This window comes from Tetrahymena thermophila (assembly GCF_000189635.1).
Source record: "Tetrahymena thermophila SB210 genomic scaffold scf_8254373, whole genome shotgun sequence".
In the NCBI taxonomy this organism is placed as follows: Eukaryota; Ciliophora; class Oligohymenophorea; order Hymenostomatida; family Tetrahymenidae; genus Tetrahymena; species Tetrahymena thermophila.
This window is the reverse complement of record NW_002476157.1, coordinates 490581-513870: the sequence shown is the minus strand read 5'-3', so window position 1 is coordinate 513870 and position 23290 is coordinate 490581. Positions and strand designations below refer to the sequence as shown.

Sequence of the window (23290 nt, the reverse complement as noted above, 5' to 3'; positions counted from 1 at the left end):
TAAATAAATAAATTCTTCCTGATAGATTAATATTGTCCACGCAATAAAAATAAATTTAATTAAAAATATAAATTTTATAATTTAATAAAATCAGCTAATAAAAAAAGCAAATAAAATTGCAAACTTTCTTTCTTAATAAAATTAATAAATTTAGAGAATCATTGAAAGAAAATTGCTTAAAAAAATAAAATTAATTGAGCAATAGTAATAACAGAGTAAAATCAACAAATAAATAATAAAAACTTAAAGAAAGTAAGAAAGTTAGCTTTTTAGTGGTTAATTAATTATGATTGACTAATATATATTTATATATACGCAATAATTGTTTGTTATTATTAATTAAGTGCGATATATTTATTTTAATTTTACATTCTTAAATTTTAGTTCATTTTTACTTACTGTCTTCAATAACCTTACATTTACTACAACAAAACTATTTTGATCTGTTAATTTCTCTAAAGGATCTGTTGCTAAGCTTCTTTTCACACTCGTAATGTAGCCCTATTTTAAATTATTGAAAAATGGCATTTTAAAAACTATTATTATTAAAAATCTATTTTAAATTTACATAATTCACATTTATCACAATACACAAACTAGCCTTCCGCATTTTCTTCTATTATTTTGAAGCAAATAGGACAGTATTTTTTCTATTTATATTTGGGTAAATAAAGATAATTTTTTGAAAATTTTATTTAAAGAATTACTTATTGGTAGTATACCCAACAATCTTTACATATTATTTTATTATCCACTTATTATTTTGAATACTACTTAAGCAGTTCTCTTGAATAATTTTAGAATAAGAGAACTCCACAGCATGGACATTTTTCACAATCTTTACAAAACCATCTACCTTCTGGAATATCAGTTCTTGCTGGTTCCAAACAGCTCATGTGGAATGGTCTATCACAACAGTCGCACATAAGCAATTCATTTTCCTAAAATATTTTTTGGGGAAATTTAAATTTGCTTGCTTAATGTGATTAAAATAATTTGAATCAATCTTAACAAAATTAAATAAATAAGTGAATATTAAATTTATTTTCATTTACTTTAGTGTTTTTGTTACAAGCAATACATAGCTTGCATTCTGTACAAAACCAATCGTACTTTGAAACTATTCCCTTTTCAAGAGGAGGATCGCAGCACTCAGCATGAAAGCTCTTGTTGCAATTTTTGCAAACAAGAATGTCTTCAGGATCACTTTTATTTTTCTTTTTGCATTTTTCCCAATTGCATTCTTTTTAAGTTTCTGAAATGTCACTTTCATCTTCGTCATCTTCTTTGTCAAGCTTTGTTGTGCTCTAAAAATATATTTAATTTATATACTGATTTGCTAAATATGGAAAATTAATTAATTACTTTTTCATTTCCTTATTTATTTTGCTTATTAGAATTTTAATCCAAGGTACCCATTTTGAGTAATTTCTTTGCTTGAAGAGTTTGTAATCTTTTAGCTTGAGCTTCTTGCCTCTTTTTTTTCTTTTCGATAAGATTTTCAGGCTTTTAAGCAGGCTTGCTAAAATTATAATAAAAAAATATTGAGAAGAGTGAGACAGTTTAATAAATATATTTGATATAAATTACTTATTGTAAGTAACTACTTCAGGATGATTAGAAATTGCGCATTCTTCACAGATAACGACAGTCTCAGCAGGATTCTATCAGTATTTTAATTAAAAAGATATGCATTTCAAATTGTTATTTAATCATTTTATAAATTAAAATTCTAATTAAAACATTCATTATTAAATTCTATCTATTTTTATCAAGCATTTTGTTCCGCCAAACTAAATATTTATTTCATTAAAGGATCTAAAAAATATTACAGGACTTATCTCATAAAATTTATTTGAATGAGTAGTTTGACAATAGTAGCACTGCCCATTAATGATCATGTTCTTTTATTCCTAAATGATTTATTCTCTTAAGATTGCATTTTCCTCTTCTTTTTAAGCTTCAACGTACTTTTCATATTTTGGTGCCATGTAAAATAAATCTTCTAAATCCTATAACCTTTTAACTTTTTCTTAAGCGAGCTATCTCTAATATTATAAATCTAGTTATATTTATTGCATCTATAGAAATAATAATACATTTATGAGTGACCTCTTTAAATCTTGCTTTGTAGCTCCACTATAGTCAACCTTTAAATATCTATTTACTGCTTCGTTTAACTCTTATGACTATTAATAGATAGTAAAATACATTTTTTAAATATTTATTTAGTAATAAATTTCATTCTTACTCTTTGCTCTATTAAAGAGCTATTATGATAGTTGCAATAGCATACTCTTCTCTTTGTAAATTTGCAATCTTGTTAAAAAAATAGAATTTATTACCAAAAGTCACCTCTTTATATCTTAAAATGATATTATTTCTCAAATTACCTGTGTGAAAGGGATTAATTTTATTAGAATTTAAATGCAATTACTCAAAAATGTATTTATCAAACGGACTGAAATTTCTATCTGTTTGTTTATCCAGAACAAATTTATTCAACATTTAATCAACGTGCGTAAAAAATCTATTTTTTATTAATTTGATAAACTAATTTAAAACAAGCTTTTTTACTTCTTTCTTTCTAAAAGAAAACTAACTAAAAATAATAAATATATGTTTATTTGATCTAATTAAATTAAGAATTTATTATTTAAATTTCTTAACCTGCGCTCGCTTTGCTTTTTATTTAATAAATTTTTATATAGCGACAGAAAATGTAGAAAATTATTAGTAATAAAAGATGAAAGTTAATAGTTTACAATAAATAAGCAGATATATTTTAAGAGTTTCTACATAAATAATATAATTAAAATAGTTAAATGATTTTATAATTAAAATTTAAAATTGATACAAAAATTATATTTTTGACAATCAATATTTAATTCAATAAATAGACAAATTATTATAAGGAAAATCTTTATTTTAAAAATTAAAAATCATGTTATAAATTATGTTTGAAAATAAAAAATGTTACCAATTATCAAAAAATGATTTAATGAAAAAAGAATATCAATCATAAAAAAATAACATATTCTACTATAAGAATAATATATCCAAAAAAATTTAAAATTTAATAATTTATTATACAAAGTTTGACAGTTTTATATATACTTATATGTTGAACAAATTTAATCAAAATTATATATTAGATACAATTTATGATTTTAATGTTATACTGCACATTTACAAGACCAAATACTTAATCTCTCTTAAATTATTTTTACTATCTTTGAAATAAAAAAACAGTTTTGCAAAAATTTCAAGTGTTAATTTGTTTTAATTAATGAAAATTTAAAGTATAACATTAATAAAAACAATTAAATTTCTCAAAGTAAAGTAATGACTGATTGGTAGATTATATCATTGATTACAAAATTAGAAAAAAAATTTGGATTAAAAAATAATTATGACTCAAGAGTAATAATTTTCAAAGTAGTTTTTATCTAATACTTATAATTTATTTTTATCAACAATTTATTTTGATTTTATTTAATTTTAAGGCTCTTACTCACAAGTTTTATTTCTATATTTCCATGTTTCAAGAGCATACTATTGAAATTGCAGATTTTTTTAAGAGTTAAACTTTGAAGATTGATTGCTATAGTTATCTATTTGCTTGATTATCAAATTTCTTTCTAAATTATCAGATTATTCTACATTTACATTTTTTGAGTGCTTTGATGTGTCCAAATTTAATTATTTTACAGAGAAATATTTTTTTAATAGTCTTTTTGGTTGAATTTCATGGTGTTAATTTAATTATTATGAAGGTATTTCGAATGCTTATTTAAATTAAAGTACATTTCTTTAAACTAATTATTAATTAAATTTTCTATTAGTGTGATTATTTTCTTTTTAATTTTCAAAAATTTATTAATTTTTAGCAAATTTTAATTTTTCTATATTTTTTTAAGATTAACTTTCATTTATTTATTTAGAATAATACCTGATGTCTTCTTTTTTTGATTAATTATCTTAAATGTGGTTAAATTTAGCTAAGTTCCAATTCTTCAATTCAATTTTGCTCTCTTCTATTGAAGTCTTCCTTGAAACAGCATTAGAAAAAACTTTACCTATCGTTGATGGCTGATACTCATTTTCCCCATAACCATGAGACGAAACAAAATACATCTTTTTTTGTTGTGAAATTTAGTCTTCTGCCTTTGATATTGGATTATTTATGAATGGTGTTCTGTAATTTACAGGAAATTAAGAATTATTAAACTATGATGTATTTAATTTGGATTAGTTTCTTTTATCTTCTTCTTGTTATTTCATTTTTGAGCAAAAAAGCTTATAAACCTCTTTGTAGTTAATTTGAATTTATTTCTTTAGTTAGCTTGTATTGTTTGATATTGAGGGGAAGCAGTTACTATTAAAATAAGTAGAATTATCATCTAATTACTTAATTTTTGGCTTTTAATTAATCTCTTATTTTATAGAACATAGATTGCTTGAACATCTTCTGATAACAGAGCTAAAACTCTACTTTAAAATAATATATTTACTAAATAAATTGCAATTAATTCTTAATATTACATTTCCTTATTCTGATTCATTAGGGATATGCAAGTAAATTAATTGTTTCTAATTCTTGCTATGAAAATTCTATTTATATTTTTGCACATATGATACTTCAGGAGTACATTGTTTGCTATCGTCATTTTCATATCTACTTTGCATAACTATAGAATTATTTTAAGATCTATCCCATGAGTTATTTTAATCATCTTAATTTTCTTCTTAAAACATTTAATTGTAATATTTGTCTATATTTTGACCGTAGTCTAGCAAATCATCTTATATTTGAGTAGCTTGAGAAGAATATTATTTTTTATCTGAAGCTAAGTTTAAGTATTTTGTTTAAGCAAGCGAGTTTATATTTTGTATTTCCTTATTCCTATAGTTAGATTATTCCTTCAGCAATAATTATAGCTTGATTTTTTAATCTTAGAATCCATATTTCTTTCTGTGATCAGTATTTATTTGTTGGATTTATGATTTATTCATTTAATTTTTAAATTACTATGATAACTTTAATTAATTATTTTTGACTACTGTATTATTAAATGATAAATATGTTTATTAAAATTTATAATTAATATAATTCATTCTTAAGAATTTAAGACTATTTTTTTAAGCAATCTTAAAATTTTTCAATGGAATTTTTGTTACAAGATATTAAATAGAAAAGAAGTAATTTTTTTCATCAAAATATCAATTTTGTAATTCAGAAACTAAATTTCATTTTAAACAAAAAAATTTGTTCAAAATCAAATTATTTCTACTTATATTAAGGAGAAAATCACTGATTATATTAAAGAGTCACTCAAATTTAAATTAAAACCAACAAATAAAAATATATTTATAAAATTAATAAAGAGCACTTATTAATTATTTATGTTTATGAAAACAAGAAAGCAAGCAAATTAATAAATAATTTGTTTGTTTCTTTAATTATTGATTTATTTATTTGAAATATCTTTTAGATTTGTTGGCGAGACTGAAAAAATAAATAGAAGTAATTAAGAAACTAATAAAAATTCTATGATGAGTTATTATATTTATTATATTCACAAAATTAATTTTTAAAAACTAATTAAATTTAACAACTAAATAAATAAATAATAAATAAATTAATTGAGTTAAACCTATACTATTATATTAAAAGGATCAGGAATCAATTAAAATAACTCAAAAATAGATAAATACTAACTACTTATAAAGGTTAATAAATATAGCGGATAAAATTAAAATAAATTTAGTGAGAATTGTATAGCACAAGAAAGAAATATGAAGTTTTTAGAATAAGAATGCTCTCCATCGTTTTTTTCAAGTAGCTGCATTATGTAAGTTTGTAAGATTATTAAATAATATTCAAATTTTATATTAAAAAATAGATTCATAGTAACAGCTATAATATGTTTGGTAGTATTCATTTTTGGGATTTACTGTTGCGTTTGCATAGTAAAATTTAATAAAAAGCTGCAATTTGAGTTTTTCCCTATTCTAATCTCCTTGATTATGGTAGATTTTTTAGATTAATTATGATAAAAAATTAAAATTGCTTATAATAATATTTAATTATAGTCTGTAATGCTTTTCTTCCATGCATTTAAAGAAAAAAATATTAAAATTGACTTGGCAAGTTAATACTTAGAATTAACTCTCTTTTGGGCAATCACATATGCAATAGCTGAAATTTATTACACAATCAAACCCTATTAGGAATAATAAAGGAAGTAAAATTGATTTAGTTTAGTTAAGTTTATTTCTACTTATAATTTTTTTTAGAACTATAAGGAATATTTTCATAGCAAATATAATAAATTTATCAGTATTTCTAACTCTAGGATTGAGTGGAATTCCTTAGTATAAATGTGAAAATCGTTACAGTAAATATATAAAATAAATTAACAATATTATTAATTCTACATTAAATAAAAAGGCTTTTAATGGTATTTCGTCTCTTTAGAATAATTAGCTATTATGATTACATGCATTATCTATAGTAAAAAATTAATCAAGTATACAATTTAAGCATTTTTATATTTAAAAATATATTTAGTTTTCAAAATGTGATTCATGAATTTTTCAATAATTTATTATTAAAGGGAAATCAGAATAGAGGAAGTAGATGAAAGCAGCGATAATAAAGTCAGAAAAAGATTGCATTTAGATAATGCAGACTAACTTTATTACTAAGAAAGAGTCAAGCAAATCAAAATGGTTATATTTACCCTCATTCTTTGCTCTTTGATTACTTTACTTCTTGATCTGATTACATAGCTTATTTGGGACATAGATTTTTATTGCATTGATCATAATTTATATATTTCTGAAACTCCATTAGGTTAAATTGTAAGCTTTGTAAGATTTATATTGCAAGCTATACCATCTATTATGATTCCTTATATATTCTATGTCTTACCAATTAGAAATAGATCTAAGGAGAATGTAATATTTTTAATTCTTTTTTAAAAGCAGACTTTAAATATGCTTACATTAATTTATTTATTTATTAAATTTATTTTTTTAATTTTTTAGATAGACTTATAAGATCCAATATCACAGGAAAAGAAAGAGTAGAAGCATTTTTTTGTTGAAGATAGTGAAGATGAAGAAGAAGTGGAATAAAAACCTATTATATTAAATAAAGATTAAAATATAGTAGTGATAGATGATATACCATGCAATGATCCAATAAACTGTAAACACAAACATAAAATAAAAAAGAGTAAAAGTTGGTTTTAGGCAGCTGATGATTTAAGAAGGCTTAAGAAGAAAATTATATGCAAAAATTGTGATTTAAATGCAAATAATAATTGTGAAAGTGAATGTGGAAGTGATACTTGTATCAAAAAAGATAAATTAGATAATCTTGATTTTGCACATTAAAAAATAAAATCTGGTGGCTTTAGTAAAAGTTTCACAGATAAGTATCAACTAAAAGAGTCTCATGTCCATGATAACTGTGACTGAAAATTTAGTTAAATTTGACTAAAATCTAATTAATTACTAAGAAAACATAAATTTAAAATATAAAATAAATAAATAATATGAAAGATTGATCAAATTAAATAAAATATTAATTTATTTTAATAATTAAAAGATTTAAAAATGGTTAGTTATAATATATAAAATGTAAATATATAATCCTCAATTTTTATTAGTTAATTTATCTATCAACTCAAAATATTTAACCTAATTTATTCTTAATTTATGTTTTTAAAACTTTAAATTTTTATCAAAATTTTAAAATCTAATTTAATTCTTAATAAAATCATTTAAAAAACATATTGATTGAAAATAGAGTTTTTCATATTGTTTGTAAATAAATCTAATATTTTAAGATTATAAGAAATTTTCAAACTATCTTATATTTCAAGAAGGTCTAAAGCAACTAAAATCTGGTAAAATTTCCTAACATTTAGCAATTCCTAATGGGTAAGTGATACATTTTTCTTAAGATTTACAGCATGCGAAATATAAAACACCACCACAATTTATACCTCCTTGTCTCATACAATTTTCAATACATTCAGTTTCATCTTTACTATATCTTCCGTTTATAACCCAGTTAGATGTTGTACTGTTAAGTGCGCTTTTTCTAAAAAAAACAGACTCATTTTAATTATTTTTCAATTAAGGATATTCACTGACAAAAATAACTAGAGCATAGATCAGTAGCAATAAAAGGAAGATTTATGCGAATTTAAGTAACTTTTTGAAATTATCACTCATATTATTCTATTTTTTAATTAATACTGAGTATGATATTTATTTTCTATGTATCAAATAATTATATAAAATTTAAAAAATCTATACAACTATTCAAATACAATGAAGTTATAAAAATAGCAAGTAACCTATAATTTTAAAATACACTCTAACAATTAAATATTATAATTTTTAGATAGTCAATCTTAAGAAAGAATTATCTTTTTCTATTGCATCGTTTGCTTTACTTTGCTTATTACAAAAAGCATAAAATAAACCTGGCATCTTAAATTATTTTAATTGGAATTTTCAAGTGTCACTATTTATATCTTTTGATATTATTAATGTAATTATTCTAAATTCAAATATGATGGTAATAGATACAAAATATTATAATTTGAATATTATATTCAATAGTTAAAAAGCAGTAAATGTTTGTGCAATAAAATTGAGAAAATAAATGTAAAATTTAGAAAAAAGTAAATTTATTCTGATTATTAATTTTAATGAAAATAATTGATGTCTAATTAGCAAGATTAACCATTAAAAATTTCAATAAATTGAAATAGAAATATTTGAAAAAAGGGATGCAGGCTGTATGGAAAAATAAATAAATAGGAATAATCTTTTGTTCATTGAATTATTATAGTTGTTTACTTTTTTATTTTAGTTTAATAACAAAATTTAGTTTGAAATAAGAGAGAGAGAATTTCATTGAAAAAACAATGTGAAATGTTTATTATCATTAGAATAATCTTAAAAGTGAATTATAATCTTGACTTGAATAAGTGAATCAGATTAAAATATTGAATTGAAAAAGAAGTGGTATCTGAAGCGGGAAAAACATACAAAAAGAAACCTATAATAGTAAATTAATGAATTGTTTATAATAGACTGAAAAATTTAAATATATTTTATTGAAAAGGATAACAAAATAAAGCAAAAAGTAAACCAATAATTTATAAGGATTTAGCAACATTCGAGAGCAGCTATTAGGATTAATTATTTCAAAAAAAAGGCATGTTTTTGTAGAATATTGAGAACCCTGTTAAAGTTCGAAATCAGCTCAAGAGAATGTTTAAGCAGAGTGCTTAATATTGCTATACTTGGGATTTCGAAACTAGACAAGTCTGCGGTTTGGATAAAAGTGAATATGTAGCATCCCTTTATGAAGTACAAATCAATGGATTAGTCAAGCGTTGTGAGTGCTGGGTGAAGCAAAGATTCATCATCTGTAATTATAATAAAGATCCTTTATTTCATAGTGCTAAATTTTTAATTGAAGACATTTATTTGATTTCATCAAATAAATTGTATAAATTGCACATCATTTTATAATTCTTGAAGAATTAAAATCATTTATTTATTTTTTACAATCTTTTTAACAAATAGAGAGATAAGCGTAGCAGACTGATAGAAGAAACAGTTCGTTTGAAAGTAGAAGTGAAAAATCTAGTAAAAGTCCAAATAAATCGGCTTTATCCTAATAGAATTTTAATACAAACATTGGAAACAATAATTCTAACAGTGTCTTAACAAATAATCATAGCTCAAATCAAAATGGACACGCTTAAATAAGCTCTCCCCTAGTTCCATAGCATGACAAGTATGTAATCAGGTTTGAAAGTTATGGCCACTCAAAAAGAGACAGAATGACCTAAAGCATCAATCCTCTCTCTTATGCTTTCGATAAAATACTTGTTGATTATGTTTACTTGTTTATAGAAACAGAAGAAGTTAGCAAATAAAAATTGATCAAAGAAATCAATAGAGCAATATAAAATGCACGCTACTATGATGCAACTCGTAAATTAACTTAATTAGAAGAAGTCTTTAACGAAAAAAATACACCTTTATCTTAAGGATTTTTAAACACAATTAACTAAAAGAAAAAAGAGTAGGAATATCTCAACTAAATCCTTGTTTAAAATCTTTAAGTTTCTACTCCAAAAGCTCTCTCGCAAAGCCCTTCGTGCTCAAATGGTAGAGTGCTCCGCTCTCAAGATACATAAAAGAAGCTTAATCAACAGCAATCATCTAATTAATCTAATTAATAAGGTTAGTCTAAGTAAAAAGAAGCTTAACAAAATGATCATAAAAGCAATGGAAAATAATAAAAAGAAAAAGGAAGCGCTTAAAATTAAAATAGCATTTCGGCCTAAGGATTAAATGATTAAAATATTTTGTTATCTTCACCTTAAATAAACAATTCTCATTTACTATAACCATCATAAGCATATCAACCTCCTGCTAATTCTATTGCAAGCCAAACTCGTAACCGTTCTCCAATGATAAACTCTTCTACTCCATCAGCTGCATAAAGTCCAAATAAATCATTCTCGCTGAATGGAGCTAGTAATTCATCAAATAATAATAGCCCATAAAAATCTCATGTTACTCATGGAAGCCCAAAAAAGGTTTCTGCATTTAATTCTAGCCCAAGCAAATCTGCAACTTCTGCAAATTGCTCTGATAACAATTAAAGCCCAAAATAAACTATATTAAGTGTGATTACAACTCGCTCAAGTATTTCAAGTCCTAAAAAATTAGGTAATTAAAGTCCTTAAAAAATAATTCAATCCAGCCCAAGATTAACTCCAAGTCCTAGTCCTAAGAGTACGAATGTACCTAAATAGCAAGGTTAGAATTTATAGTAGCAGCCTCAACATAATTTTAAAACTCCTTCTAATGAAATTTCTACTAGATCTTAAACGACTTAACTTATCAGTTCTACCTAAGATAATAATAAGTAGAAGAAAAAGGCAATTAATGAAAATGAAAAATTAGTTCCACAATCTCCGACTCCATCTAACTAATCAATGTAAACAAGGTACTAAGAGCAATTACTTAATTTGAATGGGTAATAAAATATATAAAATTAATAGAGCCAGCAAAGTCCATTGATCTAAAAGTCATCTGCTAAATCATCTGATATTTAAAGTATCGAAAAAGCTAATAATAATAATAATAACAGCAAGACTGAAATGGAGATAGAAGATAGTAATATGAAGCAGTAATCTAAGGAGAAGTAGTCTCCCAAAAGAAAGGCCTTGAAATGATTGCAAACCGAAAAAAAAAATAAATAATAAATTCATAAACATTTCTCAAAAACATTTAAAAAAATTCAATTTAGAATACAATTAAAATATATCTGAATTGATAACAAAATGAATCTTACTCCCATAAATTTTGTTATTTTCAATAATAAAATAAATAAGCATAATATAAAGAATCAAAAAAAGATATATTGTAAATTATTGCAAATTCTAACTAGCGAATCGCTGCAAAAAAATAAGATTGTAAAAAATATAATAAACTATTTTTTTTAAAGTAACAGTGATACAAATTCAACAATAGCTATTTAATTTTTAAATTATAAATCTACCTTCATTTCTATCTGCTCATATTCACATATTAATTAATTATAGACAGATTGGATAGTATATTAATAAGAGTATAAAAGTTTCAGGAAAGTATATTTCATCTCACCCACCAAACACTAAAACATACATTTAAATATATTTAGTAATAATAATTTATTTAATTTTCACAATCAGTAAAGTAAATATAAATATATATACATGTATAAATTATAAATAGTTAGTTATTATCAATAAAATATAAAATTCGAAATTTTATTTTACTATTTTAGCTATTAGCAGTATTTATTTAAGCTCAAAAAATAATTAGATTTATCTTAAAAACACAAAAAACACGCTTCATCAAAAAACATTTTCAGATTGATTTTTATTTTATGGTTTTTAATTATCAAAAAATATCTACAAATATTTTTATTTATTTAATTTAAAAACTATTAACAATATCATCAAAAAATTTATTATCAATTCTATTCTTGATAGAAAAAAATTTTGGAGATTTTTTCGATTTTCCCAAATATCAAGGTTGATGTGCTTACTTTCAATTTTGATTTCTGACTTATTATTTCTTTGTTAGTATTTAGAAATATTAAAACTATGGAATACATTTTTTATTATTAAATTGATAATACTATTATCTGTTAGTCATAATTTATTAAAATTTAGTTAAGTAATAAAACCATTGATTTGTTCATCTTAATTTTTTATTATGTATTAAACAAATTTTGATTTAGTAAAGAAATTAACCGTTTTTAGTTTCTCAAATTATTTAATTACTTGAAACAGTTTGGTGTTATTAAAGTGCTTGATAAAAATAGTATTTATTTAAACTGAATGTCTATCTGTCTGTCTATTCATCTAAGCAGAAACAAGTAATTATTATTTTTTTTATTACAAAATTCTTTCATTTTTAAAGGAAGATTAACAAATATTCTTTTTCATTTTTGCATAAAAAAAGAGTTCCTTATGTTAATCATAGGGCGAAAAAAATATTTTAAAAAATTGCGTTAGGAGGAAAATATAATATATCATTTAACATGTTAGCTAAAACCTTTTGTAATGTAATATTATATATAGAATGTTTTGCAGAGCGATAGAAAATTCACACTTGATTGTTTGTTTGTATTTTATCAAAAAACTTGTCAAAACGTAAAGATTCCTTGTAAAAATTAAGTTAAAAAATCAAAGGGTGAATTTTTAATAGATATTTTAATAATATTTGCAAAGGAAAAGCAGTCTATTACTTTTATTTAGGACTCAAACAAAAAATCGATCTTCAGTGAATGAATGAAGGAATGTATTATTATTGACTTAATTTAGATAAAGTCTATTATGAAATCAATGAAATTCCAATAGGCCATTGATTTATCACATAGAAAATACTTCGAATGAATGAAAGAAATTTGTATTTTAACCTTATTCAGCTATTAAAAGTCATAAAAACACTGAAAAAAAACATCTATTTAATCAGTTTTTATTACATATATTAAAAGTACGAATCAAATAAATTAAAAGCAATTACTTGCAAAAAACAATTAAACAAACAAATTTAAGAGAAAGGTATAAGATAGTATATATAATAATCTTGGAGTTAGGGTAATTATTCATCTGACATTACTAACTAGATTTGACTCAATCTAAAAATGGATCATACCATATAAATTTCAACTACCGAGTAATCATCACAGGAGTTGGTTCCTAAGAGGGATATTGAGTACGCTAAATTTAAAAGATTATTTCTTTTATATCATATCATGCTAATTATTATCATATTCAGTTGATTGATTGATGTCTATAATATACACAACTTAAGAAATTCAACTGAGAAAGATACTTTACAATTCATGATATGTGTTTGCCATTTTATTTGAAACTAATAAACTTTTATTCTTAAAAAAAGTGATATTTTCGAAATCTATTAAGACAGAAAGGTTACTGACTTTAAAGAGTACAAAAATTTGGATGGATTGCTTGAAAAGCTTAATGTTAATAAAGCAGTAAATATTTATTTCAAATTTTGATCACCTCTACCTTTTCATAAGAATTTTCCACACTAAACTTTCATTCGCGAACAAAAAATTATGTTTTAATACTTGAAGGAGTAGAGGAAAGCTTTTTGAACCTCTTTTAAAACTTTATTTTATAATTTAATAGACAGGTTTGGACCATCATAACTTGGATGACTTATAAAAGAGAAGATCCATGTAATTAATTAATTTATTAAATACAATCTGAAAAAATATAAAGACAAAACAAAAATAAAAGTGTGTTTAATTTTTTAAAGATCGACGCATTAAAATCAATATTTATTTAATGTTTTTTTGTATAAATGAATTTTTTTTAAACTAATACAAAAACGATATTGTATTAAATAACGGCTTTTTAACAGCTATTATTTATTTACCCTAAAGGTACTCAGTCATTGTTGACCAAGAAGATAAGAGCAAATCCATATTCGAATATGTACTTTTTTTTTTTTTCTTTGGCTTTTTCTAAAAATTATTTTAGAAATTCTTTTACATACTCTTAATTAATCGAGTTATTTTAATTAAATACTGATATAATTATTTTTAATTAGATTTTCGATGCTCTTGAAGATGTGATGCTTCGTTTACTTATTGTAGTCGCCTGCATTTCTATATGCTTGGGTATAATTTAAGATGGTTGGGCAAAGGTAATTCAGATTATTATCTTTAAGATTTATTTTTGGAAGCATTTAGAATCTGTTACTTAATTACAATATTTATTTTTATACAAACTGCATAATATATTTACAAATAAATATCAACAAATCATTATTCACATAACCAATTTAGCTATTATTTTATAGCATAAATATATTTAATATATAAAAATTGGCTTTAATTTGAAATTTATTATTTCAATTAAATTTAATTAATCCTTAATTAAAAAGGGATGGTTTGAAGGCACTTCTATCATTATCTCTGTTATAATTGTCGTATCAATTCAATCTTATTCAGATTATTCCAAGGAAAAGTAATTTGCTGTTTTACACAAAATTTAATCTGTTTAAGAACACGAAACAAAGAGAAATGGCCATATCCATATGCTTAATGTTAAGGATTGGGTTGTTGGTGATATTATTTAAATTACTCCAGGTTGTGTACCTAAAGCTGATGGTATCCTTATCAACTGTGATATCCCTATTCAAACTGATGAATCTTCATTAACTGGTGAAAATGAGCCCTAACACAAAGAAATTGGTTGCTGCATTTTTGAAGGTTGCCCAATTGTTGATGGATATGGTGAAATGGTTGTCCTTCGTTTGGGTTCGGACTCTTGCTAAGGAAGAATTAAGGCTTTAATGAGTGAAGAAGATGAAGAAGAAACTACTCCTTTACAAGATAAGTTAGAAATTATGGCCAACTAAATTGGTGTATTGGCACTTTATGCTGCTTCAATTACTTTTATCACTTTGATTTCATTCCAAATTTACAACAACTACAAGAAAGATGTAAAACTATTTAATTTATTTCAATTTAGTTATCTTTGATAATACTATTTTTTGAATACAAAAATCATTCAAATAAAATATTAGCTTTATAAATTAAACAATTTTTTTTGTTTTTCTAAAAGCTTTGCTTCTTCTGCTTAGAATTCTTCTAAGACCTTTCTAGACACTTAATGGCCGCTTTTGGTATAATTATCATGGCTATTCCTGAAGGACTCCCTCTTTCAGTTACCATTGCTCTTGCTTACTCTGTTCATCAAATGTACTTGGAAAAGAATTTGGTTAAAAAACTTAAATGTAAATAATTTGATTATTTATAAATTAATTTTATTTATTTATTTATTTTATTTAAATAAAAGCTTGTGAAACTATGGGAGGTGTTAGTGATATCTGCACTGATAAGACTGGTACTTTAACTTATGGCAACATGATTTTGAAAAAAATTTTACTCAACTCTAATTCCTATAATGTTGAATCTTTAGTAAATAACAAATCATAGACAAAGGAACTCTTACTTAAAATGTAAATTAGAATAAATATATTGATTTTATGGTCATAAAAAATAAATTATTTTCATAATTAGCATTCAAAATACATCAAAGGCTATTGTTGATGTCTCTGATGATGGAGTTGCAATCTAAAAAGGAAATATTACTGAAATTGGTCTCATTAAATGGATATTAGAATAAGAGCAACCACGTTCATACTACAATTAACAAAAAATCAGAGAATTCCCTTTCACTTCTAAGAACAGGTGCAGTGGTACTATTGTCAATGTTAATGGTACCTAATACTTATATGTCAAGGGACAACCAGATACCATTATTCCTTCTTGCTCTAATGTATATCATAATGACGAAATTATTGAGTAATTTTTATATACTAATAATATTTTAAACTTACTTTTATATATTTAACAATTAAACTAAAATAATAAATTGAATAAAATAGATTTGATGAAGCTAAGAAGCAAAAGATTTTAAAGAACATTGAAGAGCACAATTGCTTAGCTTTTAGAGGACTTACATTTGCAGTCAAGCAAATAGAAGGTGACTTCTCAAGTGACTTTAACACAGTCCAGTTAAATGATTTGATCAGTTCTAATGATTTAACTTTTGTTGCTACTTGCTATTTGTAGGATATCGTCCGTGAAGAAGTTCCTAAGGCAGTAGAATCACTCAGAAAAGCTGGTGTAACTACTCGTATGATTACAGGTGATTCTTATTAAACTGCAAAGGCAATTGGTATCCAAACTGGTATCATCTATCCTCATGAAGAATCTGCAATTACTACTGGTTATCAAATTGCTTAAATGAGTGAACTTGAATTGAGCTCTTGTGTAGATAAATTCAAAATTGTAGCCAAATGCAATCCTGAATAAAAATTAAAGTTTGTCAAGGCATTAAAATCTTAAGACAAAATTGTTGCAGTAACTGGAGATGGTACAAACGATGCTCTTTGCTTCTAAGTATCAGATGTCTCATTCACTATGGGTTAAAAGGGTACAGAAATCATCAAAGAAGCTGGTGATATCATTCTCATTGATGATAACTACGCTTCTATCGTAACTGCTTGGTAATATATATATTATTTAAATATTATAATTGAAGTGAATAATTTTTTTTATTATTTTATAATAGCTCTTGGGGTAGAAACATTCAAGAAGGTATCAGAAAGTTCTTGGTCTTCTAATTAACTGTTAATATAGTTGGTGTTTTCATTTGTTTATTAGGTTCAATTATCATTTAAGAATCTCCCTTATCTTCCAGCTAAATGCTTTGGATTAACTTGATTATGGATACTTTTGCAAGTCTCGCTTTGGCAACTGATCATCCCACTGAGGAACTTTTAAGAAGACAACCTTATAGAAGAAATGAAGATTTGATCAATGGTTACATGAAACGTAATATTGTCTTCTAATGCATTTACTAGATTATTGCTTTATCTTTTGTCCTTTTGTATGGTGACAACATATTTGGTGTCCCAGAAATGTAATACTTGGATGTTCACGAATTCAATCATAATGGAGCTATACACATGACAATCTTTTTCCATACTTTCGTTTTACTTTAACTTTTCAACGAATTCAACTGCAGAGATCTTCGTAGAGATATACTTAATCCCTTTAAGGATATCTTCCGTAACAGATATTTCTTAGGTGTTATCATTTTCAGCTTTATAGTCTAGTATTCTTTAGTCTTTTTCGGTGGTTAAACTTTCAGATGCACTCGTATCAGCTTAACCTAACACCTTTTCTGCATCATTATCGGTATGGGTGGTCTATTAGTTGGACTAATCGTTAACCTTATACCTGAATCATTCTATGAATCAATTGCTATGTTCAGAGATTACAATCAACTTTAGATTTATGAAAGTCAAAGAAAATGTAAAATAAATATCTTTTAATTGTTTATCATCAATTTATTTCTATTTATGAAAATTTATTTTAGAATCTGAAGAGCATTTATTAAATATAGATTCAGCTTGCCAAGTAAATGAAACATACTAACACGATGAAGGTGAATATGGTAGTATGTCTATGGAACACTAAGAAAACATCAAAAAAGAATTATTCGGGGAAAAGAATCTCTGAATAATTAAGTAGTGAAAATTAAAATATCGACTTAACTAAAAATGAAGCAAAAAACTCTACTTCAAATGACCAGCAGATTGGTTGCTAAAGACATTCCCAAAATTTGTTAGCAAAACAAATAGAAAAAATGTTTTTAAATATCAGTCTAGCTATTTATATTTTTATTATAATTATAAAATAATTGAACAAATATTTTACATATCTATCTACTATTACTATATCACTCACTACTTAAGTTTTCATTCATAAATTTTTACTTCAGATAACTTATATATAATATTAATAAACGATAAATAAATCTACTTTATTGTTATATTAAGTATAAATTCTTATTATGAAATATAGGAATATTAGAATTAAGTCCAACTAGCTATCTATCAATTTATCTATCTTTATTACTCATTAAATAGAAAAAATTAAAAACTATTTATACTCTATTTTAATTTTCAGTTATTAAATTTCTACTTTAATTTCATAAATAATGTCAAAACATCAAATTTATTTTACAATTCAATTATATATATATTTTTTTTTACTACTTGAAGTATTATTTACCAGAATACTTAGTAATTAAAAAAAAAATAATCTAAATCTTTAGCTTTAGCTTTAAAAAAATAAAAATAATACTTATATTTTTGTTAATAGCTTAGATTAATAAATGATAATGAATAAATTAAAGTACATTTATCAATATATTAATAAATTTTTTTAATCAGTAAAAAATATTATTATAAATTTATGAAGTTAAGTTATAATGAATTAAAAAAAATCAATAAATAAATAAATGAAATGAATTTTATTATTATTTTAGATTTATGAAAAAGAAAAAGCTGAATTAATAAAATTTTCATTCTAAAATAATAGAAAGAGCTAATTTACTGAATTTTCAATTAGCAAATAATTTACTAATTTTGAAATAAATATTAAATGAAAAAATTCTTGGCTCTCTTTCTAGCTGAACGAATGGAAGATTATTTGATTGATTGATTTAATGATTTAATTTGTTTTATATATGATTTTTAAAATGAAAATTAATCACTTAAATTATTATTTTGATCAACCATCATATCAATAAAGCTATAATTTCAGTATATTAAAAATATAAGATTGATTTATTAAAAATCTATCTATTATAGTATAGTAAATAAAGTCATAAAGTATCATAAAATCCATCATTAGAATTAAAATATTAATTATTTGATTACCTATTTACATGAAAAATACAGAGCTAGATCAATCCCAAGATTAGGAAGATATCGCTTCAGGCGACGAATAAGAAAAGGTAGGAGACTTACCACTGAACAAATAGCCAGTTAGAAAAGAATCTATTGAATCTAATAGTGCTTAAACAAAAAATATTTCAGCCTTTTTTGGTACAGAAAAATATCCAGCAGAATATTACTTTAAAGAAACACAGAGATACATAAGATAAGTATAACAACTTAATTAAATCTAAATTCATTTATATTTAAAGTTTTTTTAAGTTTAATTCATAAATAATGGCTAATAATGGATAAACTATATAAAAATTTAAATATATTTCACTATCTATTTTCAAAATTTTTTTTACAAATATTGTTTAAATTTTAATAAACATTAAATAGGGATAACACAGAAAAGCATTCATTATCTTAGATAAATTTTATGAAAGAAACAAAAACGAATAATTTTCGGAATCAGTTTTGATGAAATTAGGGAGAAGATACTTAACTTGTGGTATTGCCATACTTAGATAATATTAATAGAGAGAAGAAATTCATTAAAAATCATAAACTATGATACTACTTAAAAAACTCTCTACAATGATTATTTTGTGGTATTAATCTCTGATCAAAATTCTTGATAAAAATCGTTGCTACAATGATGAATTTATAGTCCCTGAAATAAATACTGACTACAACACTCCAAATCCTCAAACTAACTAATCTCAAAATTATCCACAATAATCACAAAACTCGAAAAAGGTTGGACTTTCTTCTTTTTCAAACATGGTCAACAAGCTTGAAAAGCAAAAAAAAGAAGAATTAAAGCAACAATTTAAATATCCAGAGCTATCCTTGGAAATGATGATGACAGATTTAATTGAGCCATCAATGATTAATTTAATACCTGATGATGTTTAAAGTAATTTTATTTTCATATTTAATCTGAAAGGCAAACAATTCATTTAAATATTAGATTCTTGATTCAAATATATTAATTGGTGTGTTTGAAACAGTAATCAATACTTTATTAATAATATTTGTTTTATAAAAGTTGCAAAAAATTTGATTGACTTTTGGTCTCTGTTCATTGAGCTCCTTGTAATGTGGTCTATATACTACAAAAAGTAATCAATTTCAATCATCTAATAATTTTGAAAGTAATAATTAAAATATATTAGGATGCAGGATGCATGGGCTTCATACAAGTTTATGAGCAAAGCTGAGAAGCTTATAGAGTAAAAATAAGTATACACTACAGAGGTATTTTATTAGAAATTATTTAAATGTATATAATTTAAATTTATTTTAATATTTAAAAGAATATTTAATTACTCAAAGTTAGCTCATAAGTAAGAATGCACTAAGCCTAGATTATTATGGAATTAGGATTGTAAATATTATTTAAGTTAATTTTGACAAATTTTTTTTATAAATTTAATTATTTCATTAGATTTCCAGATGCTATTGCTTTATATGAAGAAGCCTTGCAAATATAACAAAGAATGCTAAATTAACAAATAAGTGCAAAGAATTTCTTACCAAAAAATGCCAAAGAAATTTACATAAATTTGGCAAATCAAAAAATAGAAAAAACAGTAAATAAGGATTAATTTTAAGTTTGTGTTTGAAGATTTAATTATAAAAAAGGTTTGTTTAATGTGTGTTGGTTTGCTAGTTATGCACTAAGCTTATGAGCAACTTGATAAGATAGAATAGGGAATGGAGTGCTTGAGGTTACTCTACTGGCTAATAATTACGTTTATAAAGTAGCAATAATATAGTGATTTACTTAATGAATCTTATAAATCTTATTAATTATTCACATCTAAATATGATGAGCTCATGAACATGAATGCTGAAATAAACAAAATATTTTCAATAGCTTTAAACAGAGGATAGAAGTACATGTTTTCAACTAATGATGATTAAAAAAATGTAAATGAAGACTTTCTTGACTTTGTCAACTAATATCTGTACAAAAAGTCAAAAGCTGAAGAACTAAATGAAGTATTTTATTTTTTAAATCAAAAATATAATTTGATTTTATTAGCTAAATTTTAAAAGTGTTAGAGAATAAATATTTTAGCTAAAATATTTTGAATTTTTGAGATAATTATATTAATTCAATTTTTATAAATAAAAAAGACACTTGTGATAATACAGAAAAAGCCAATAATTGATAATCTGTTTAAATAATCAATAGGAGGATAGAGTTCTATTGATATAGGAAAGAATGAAATGGCTAAAGATTAAATTTATTATTCTTTAAAAAGTAATCATTCTATTACTTCTTAGAACAAGCTTAGTAAAATTAATGAGAGCAAAGAAACTTACTTTACTGAGCAGAACACAACAACAATGAAAGGAACAGAAAATAAAACTGATGAGAGTATGACTCAGTCAACGACTAATAATAATTTGAATAATTTCACTAATATCAGTAAGAAAGATTATTACTTAAATAGGACTTATTAAAATAACACTGTTACTTCTGAAGCTTTACTCACGCTGAATGAAGAGTCGCCAGAAAAAACATTTTAACAACACAGGATACAGGTTATTACCTCTTCTTTCTTACATCCCCTTAACTAAACTGAAAATAAGAGTTCGACTAATTTGATGATGGGTGGTAAATCAGCTTAAATTCTTTCGTAGTCAAGTTTAGGAAGATTACCTTAGACTACTAAATCAGAAAGAAAAAATAGTATCAAATTTAACTTGATAAAATCTGTAGCAGCATTTGAGAAAGTAAAATAAAAGGAAGGGCACTAAGTTAATTGGGATAAACTTCAGAAAAGTAAAAAAAAAGTAATAGATATTCAAAAAATTTAGTAAAAGGAAGAGTATCTGTAAAAATATCAGGTAAAATACTTAATTAATATTTATTTATTTTTTTAAATTGTATTAATATATTTAAATAGCCAAAGCTTGTAAGCAGCAACAAATTCTTCTTTGAAAAATAAATTGAGCATGAAACAGATGCAACAAATTTAAGAAACAACAAAGAACTGGAAGTCGATAAGATCTTTGGGGTACATAAAAAGAAAAAGTATAACATTTTGGATCATGATGTTGATACCTTTGCAGATAATATTATTGCGAGGTAGATTCTTCTAAAGAGCAATTGTATGCCTTATAATCATATTAGAGTTGCAACTGAGTAGAATTTAAATGACTATTATTAAGAAAAGAATGAGTTTGGATTCTGCAGAAAAGTGCTTCATCTCAAGGTATTTTTCTTATTCAAGTTGGCTATTTTAATTTTTTTAAAAATAAATAATTTATAGAAACAAGGAATGTCATCAACTCTCACTGAAAAAGAAAAGGATTTTAACATTCATGATGCTAATAACGAAATGATAAGAGAGGCAAGTGATGTTTAGACAACTCTTTTATTAAATAACGAAATACAAGATAAGAAGAAATAATTAGAAGAAACAAAGAGAATTAAAAGTCTTAATCTAGACCTCATTCCTCACCAAAAAGACGAAAATACAGCATCTAAGTTCAAGAAAATTCTATACAACCATTCTAAAAAGCTTGGTTTGAATTTAGTCAAAAGAAATTTAAAACAAATTACAAATCATCAGCAAAAATCATAAGATTAGCAATAGACTCAAAGGTAAACAATAAAAAATTTTTTAAAGAAGGCATTTTAATTAATTAATAAATTTGTTCAATTCTCAAAAAAAATAAATTGTGATATTTTAAAAATTTTATTAGATCACTTAAAAATTTATTGTTTGCAGAAGAGGAGGAGCAATTGGATGAACAAGGAAAACTGAAAAAGACTCAGAATATTAATAAAGAAACAATAAAATTACATTTAACAGAGTTAGATTATCTGATTTAAAATGCACATGACGAAATATCCTAAGGACATAAAAAGAAATTCAACAGGACTATTTCAGATTTTAATGATCTTAATAGCTAATAATAAAATTAAACTAGAGCTCATGAGTAACTCAAATTATATTTTTAAATCCTACTTATACATTTTTAATTAAAAAAAAAGCTTGACTATAGGAGAGAAAATCGCTAAAGACTATGCTAGACTCTCTGCCTCTACAAAATATTATGTTGCTAAAAGTTCAGGATAAAAAATTAATTCATTCTTTGACCTTGTCAATAGCAAAATGAGACTTGGAAAAATTTAAAAGGAAGAAGAGTAAAAAATTAGAATGGGAACCCCTATTATGAAAAAAACTTTGAATGAAGCAGTGAGAAGAGCAAGTATCATGAGATAAACTTTAATTATGAACAAAAACTGATTGATTTCATATTAAATATTTATATTTATAATTATATTAGATTATATATTTTATGGAAAATAGAAGATTTATTTTGTTACATAAATTTTAATAAGTATTTCCTTTAATAAATTAACCAATAAACGATTGTTTATATTAATTTAATA

General features: G+C 23.8%; 7 protein-coding genes across 7 annotated transcripts; 4 read left to right on the top strand and 3 right to left on the bottom strand. All coding sequences in view use genetic code 6, as the record gives it.

The window, feature by feature from the left end:
• Nucleotides 1-385: 385 nt before the first annotated feature.
• Nucleotides 386-2801, bottom strand: TTHERM_00241840 (PHD-finger protein; the record flags this gene model as incomplete). Its single annotated transcript, XM_001024908.4, has 11 exons — nucleotides 386-501; nucleotides 569-650; nucleotides 708-941; nucleotides 1056-1307; nucleotides 1366-1522; nucleotides 1591-1664; nucleotides 1833-2048; nucleotides 2100-2189; nucleotides 2252-2319; nucleotides 2394-2530; nucleotides 2578-2801. The coding sequence occupies 11 exons, from the start codon at nucleotides 2799-2801 to the stop codon at nucleotides 386-388; spliced, it is 1650 nt and encodes a 549-aa protein (XP_001024908.4).
• A 616-nt stretch (nucleotides 2802-3417) lies between these two features.
• Nucleotides 3418-5025, bottom strand: TTHERM_00241830 (hypothetical protein; the record flags this gene model as incomplete). Its single annotated transcript, XM_001024907.2, has 2 exons — nucleotides 4546-5025; nucleotides 3418-4494 (listed from the first exon to the last, which is right to left on the bottom strand). Exons 1-2 carry the CDS (start codon nucleotides 5014-5016, stop codon nucleotides 3418-3420), a joined length of 1548 nt encoding a protein of 515 aa, XP_001024907.2. The 5' UTR covers nucleotides 5017-5025.
• A 774-nt stretch (nucleotides 5026-5799) lies between these two features.
• On the top strand, nucleotides 5800-7488 carry TTHERM_00241820 (transmembrane protein, putative; the record flags this gene model as incomplete). Its single annotated transcript, XM_001024906.2, has 7 exons — nucleotides 5800-5855; nucleotides 5907-6033; nucleotides 6097-6248; nucleotides 6301-6401; nucleotides 6455-6533; nucleotides 6621-6963; nucleotides 7054-7488. 7 exons carry the CDS (start codon nucleotides 5800-5802, stop codon nucleotides 7486-7488), a joined length of 1293 nt encoding a protein of 430 aa, XP_001024906.2.
• A 402-nt stretch (nucleotides 7489-7890) lies between these two features.
• TTHERM_00241810 (transmembrane protein, putative) lies at nucleotides 7891-8250 on the bottom strand (the record flags this gene model as incomplete). The annotated part of the gene is made up of 1 exon (XM_001024905.3): nucleotides 7891-8250. The coding sequence occupies one exon, from the start codon at nucleotides 8248-8250 to the stop codon at nucleotides 7891-7893; it is 360 nt and encodes a 119-aa protein (XP_001024905.1).
• A 996-nt stretch (nucleotides 8251-9246) lies between these two features.
• Nucleotides 9247-11285, top strand: TTHERM_00241800 (hypothetical protein; the record flags this gene model as incomplete). Its single annotated transcript, XM_001024904.2, has 2 exons — nucleotides 9247-9460; nucleotides 9619-11285. 2 exons carry the CDS (start codon nucleotides 9247-9249, stop codon nucleotides 11283-11285), a joined length of 1881 nt encoding a protein of 626 aa, XP_001024904.2.
• A 1961-nt stretch (nucleotides 11286-13246) lies between these two features.
• TTHERM_00241790 (calcium-translocating P-type ATPase, PMCA-type protein) lies at nucleotides 13247-17668 on the top strand (the record flags this gene model as incomplete). Its single annotated transcript, XM_001024903.3, has 12 exons — nucleotides 13247-13317; nucleotides 13504-13600; nucleotides 13758-13807; nucleotides 14015-14066; nucleotides 14182-14277; nucleotides 14518-15078; nucleotides 15201-15372; nucleotides 15435-15597; nucleotides 15659-15943; nucleotides 16027-16650; nucleotides 16716-17461; nucleotides 17526-17668. The coding sequence occupies 12 exons, from the start codon at nucleotides 13247-13249 to the stop codon at nucleotides 17666-17668; spliced, it is 3060 nt and encodes a 1019-aa protein (XP_001024903.2).
• A 1213-nt stretch (nucleotides 17669-18881) lies between these two features.
• Nucleotides 18882-23144, top strand: TTHERM_00241780 (hypothetical protein; the record flags this gene model as incomplete). The annotated part of the gene is made up of 12 exons (XM_001024902.2): nucleotides 18882-19100; nucleotides 19273-19792; nucleotides 19925-19997; nucleotides 20052-20133; nucleotides 20193-20263; nucleotides 20324-20468; nucleotides 20521-20880; nucleotides 21019-21735; nucleotides 21795-22103; nucleotides 22161-22495; nucleotides 22597-22833; nucleotides 22889-23144. The coding sequence occupies 12 exons, from the start codon at nucleotides 18882-18884 to the stop codon at nucleotides 23142-23144; spliced, it is 3324 nt and encodes a 1107-aa protein (XP_001024902.2).
• Between the last annotated feature and the right edge of the window lie 146 nt (nucleotides 23145-23290).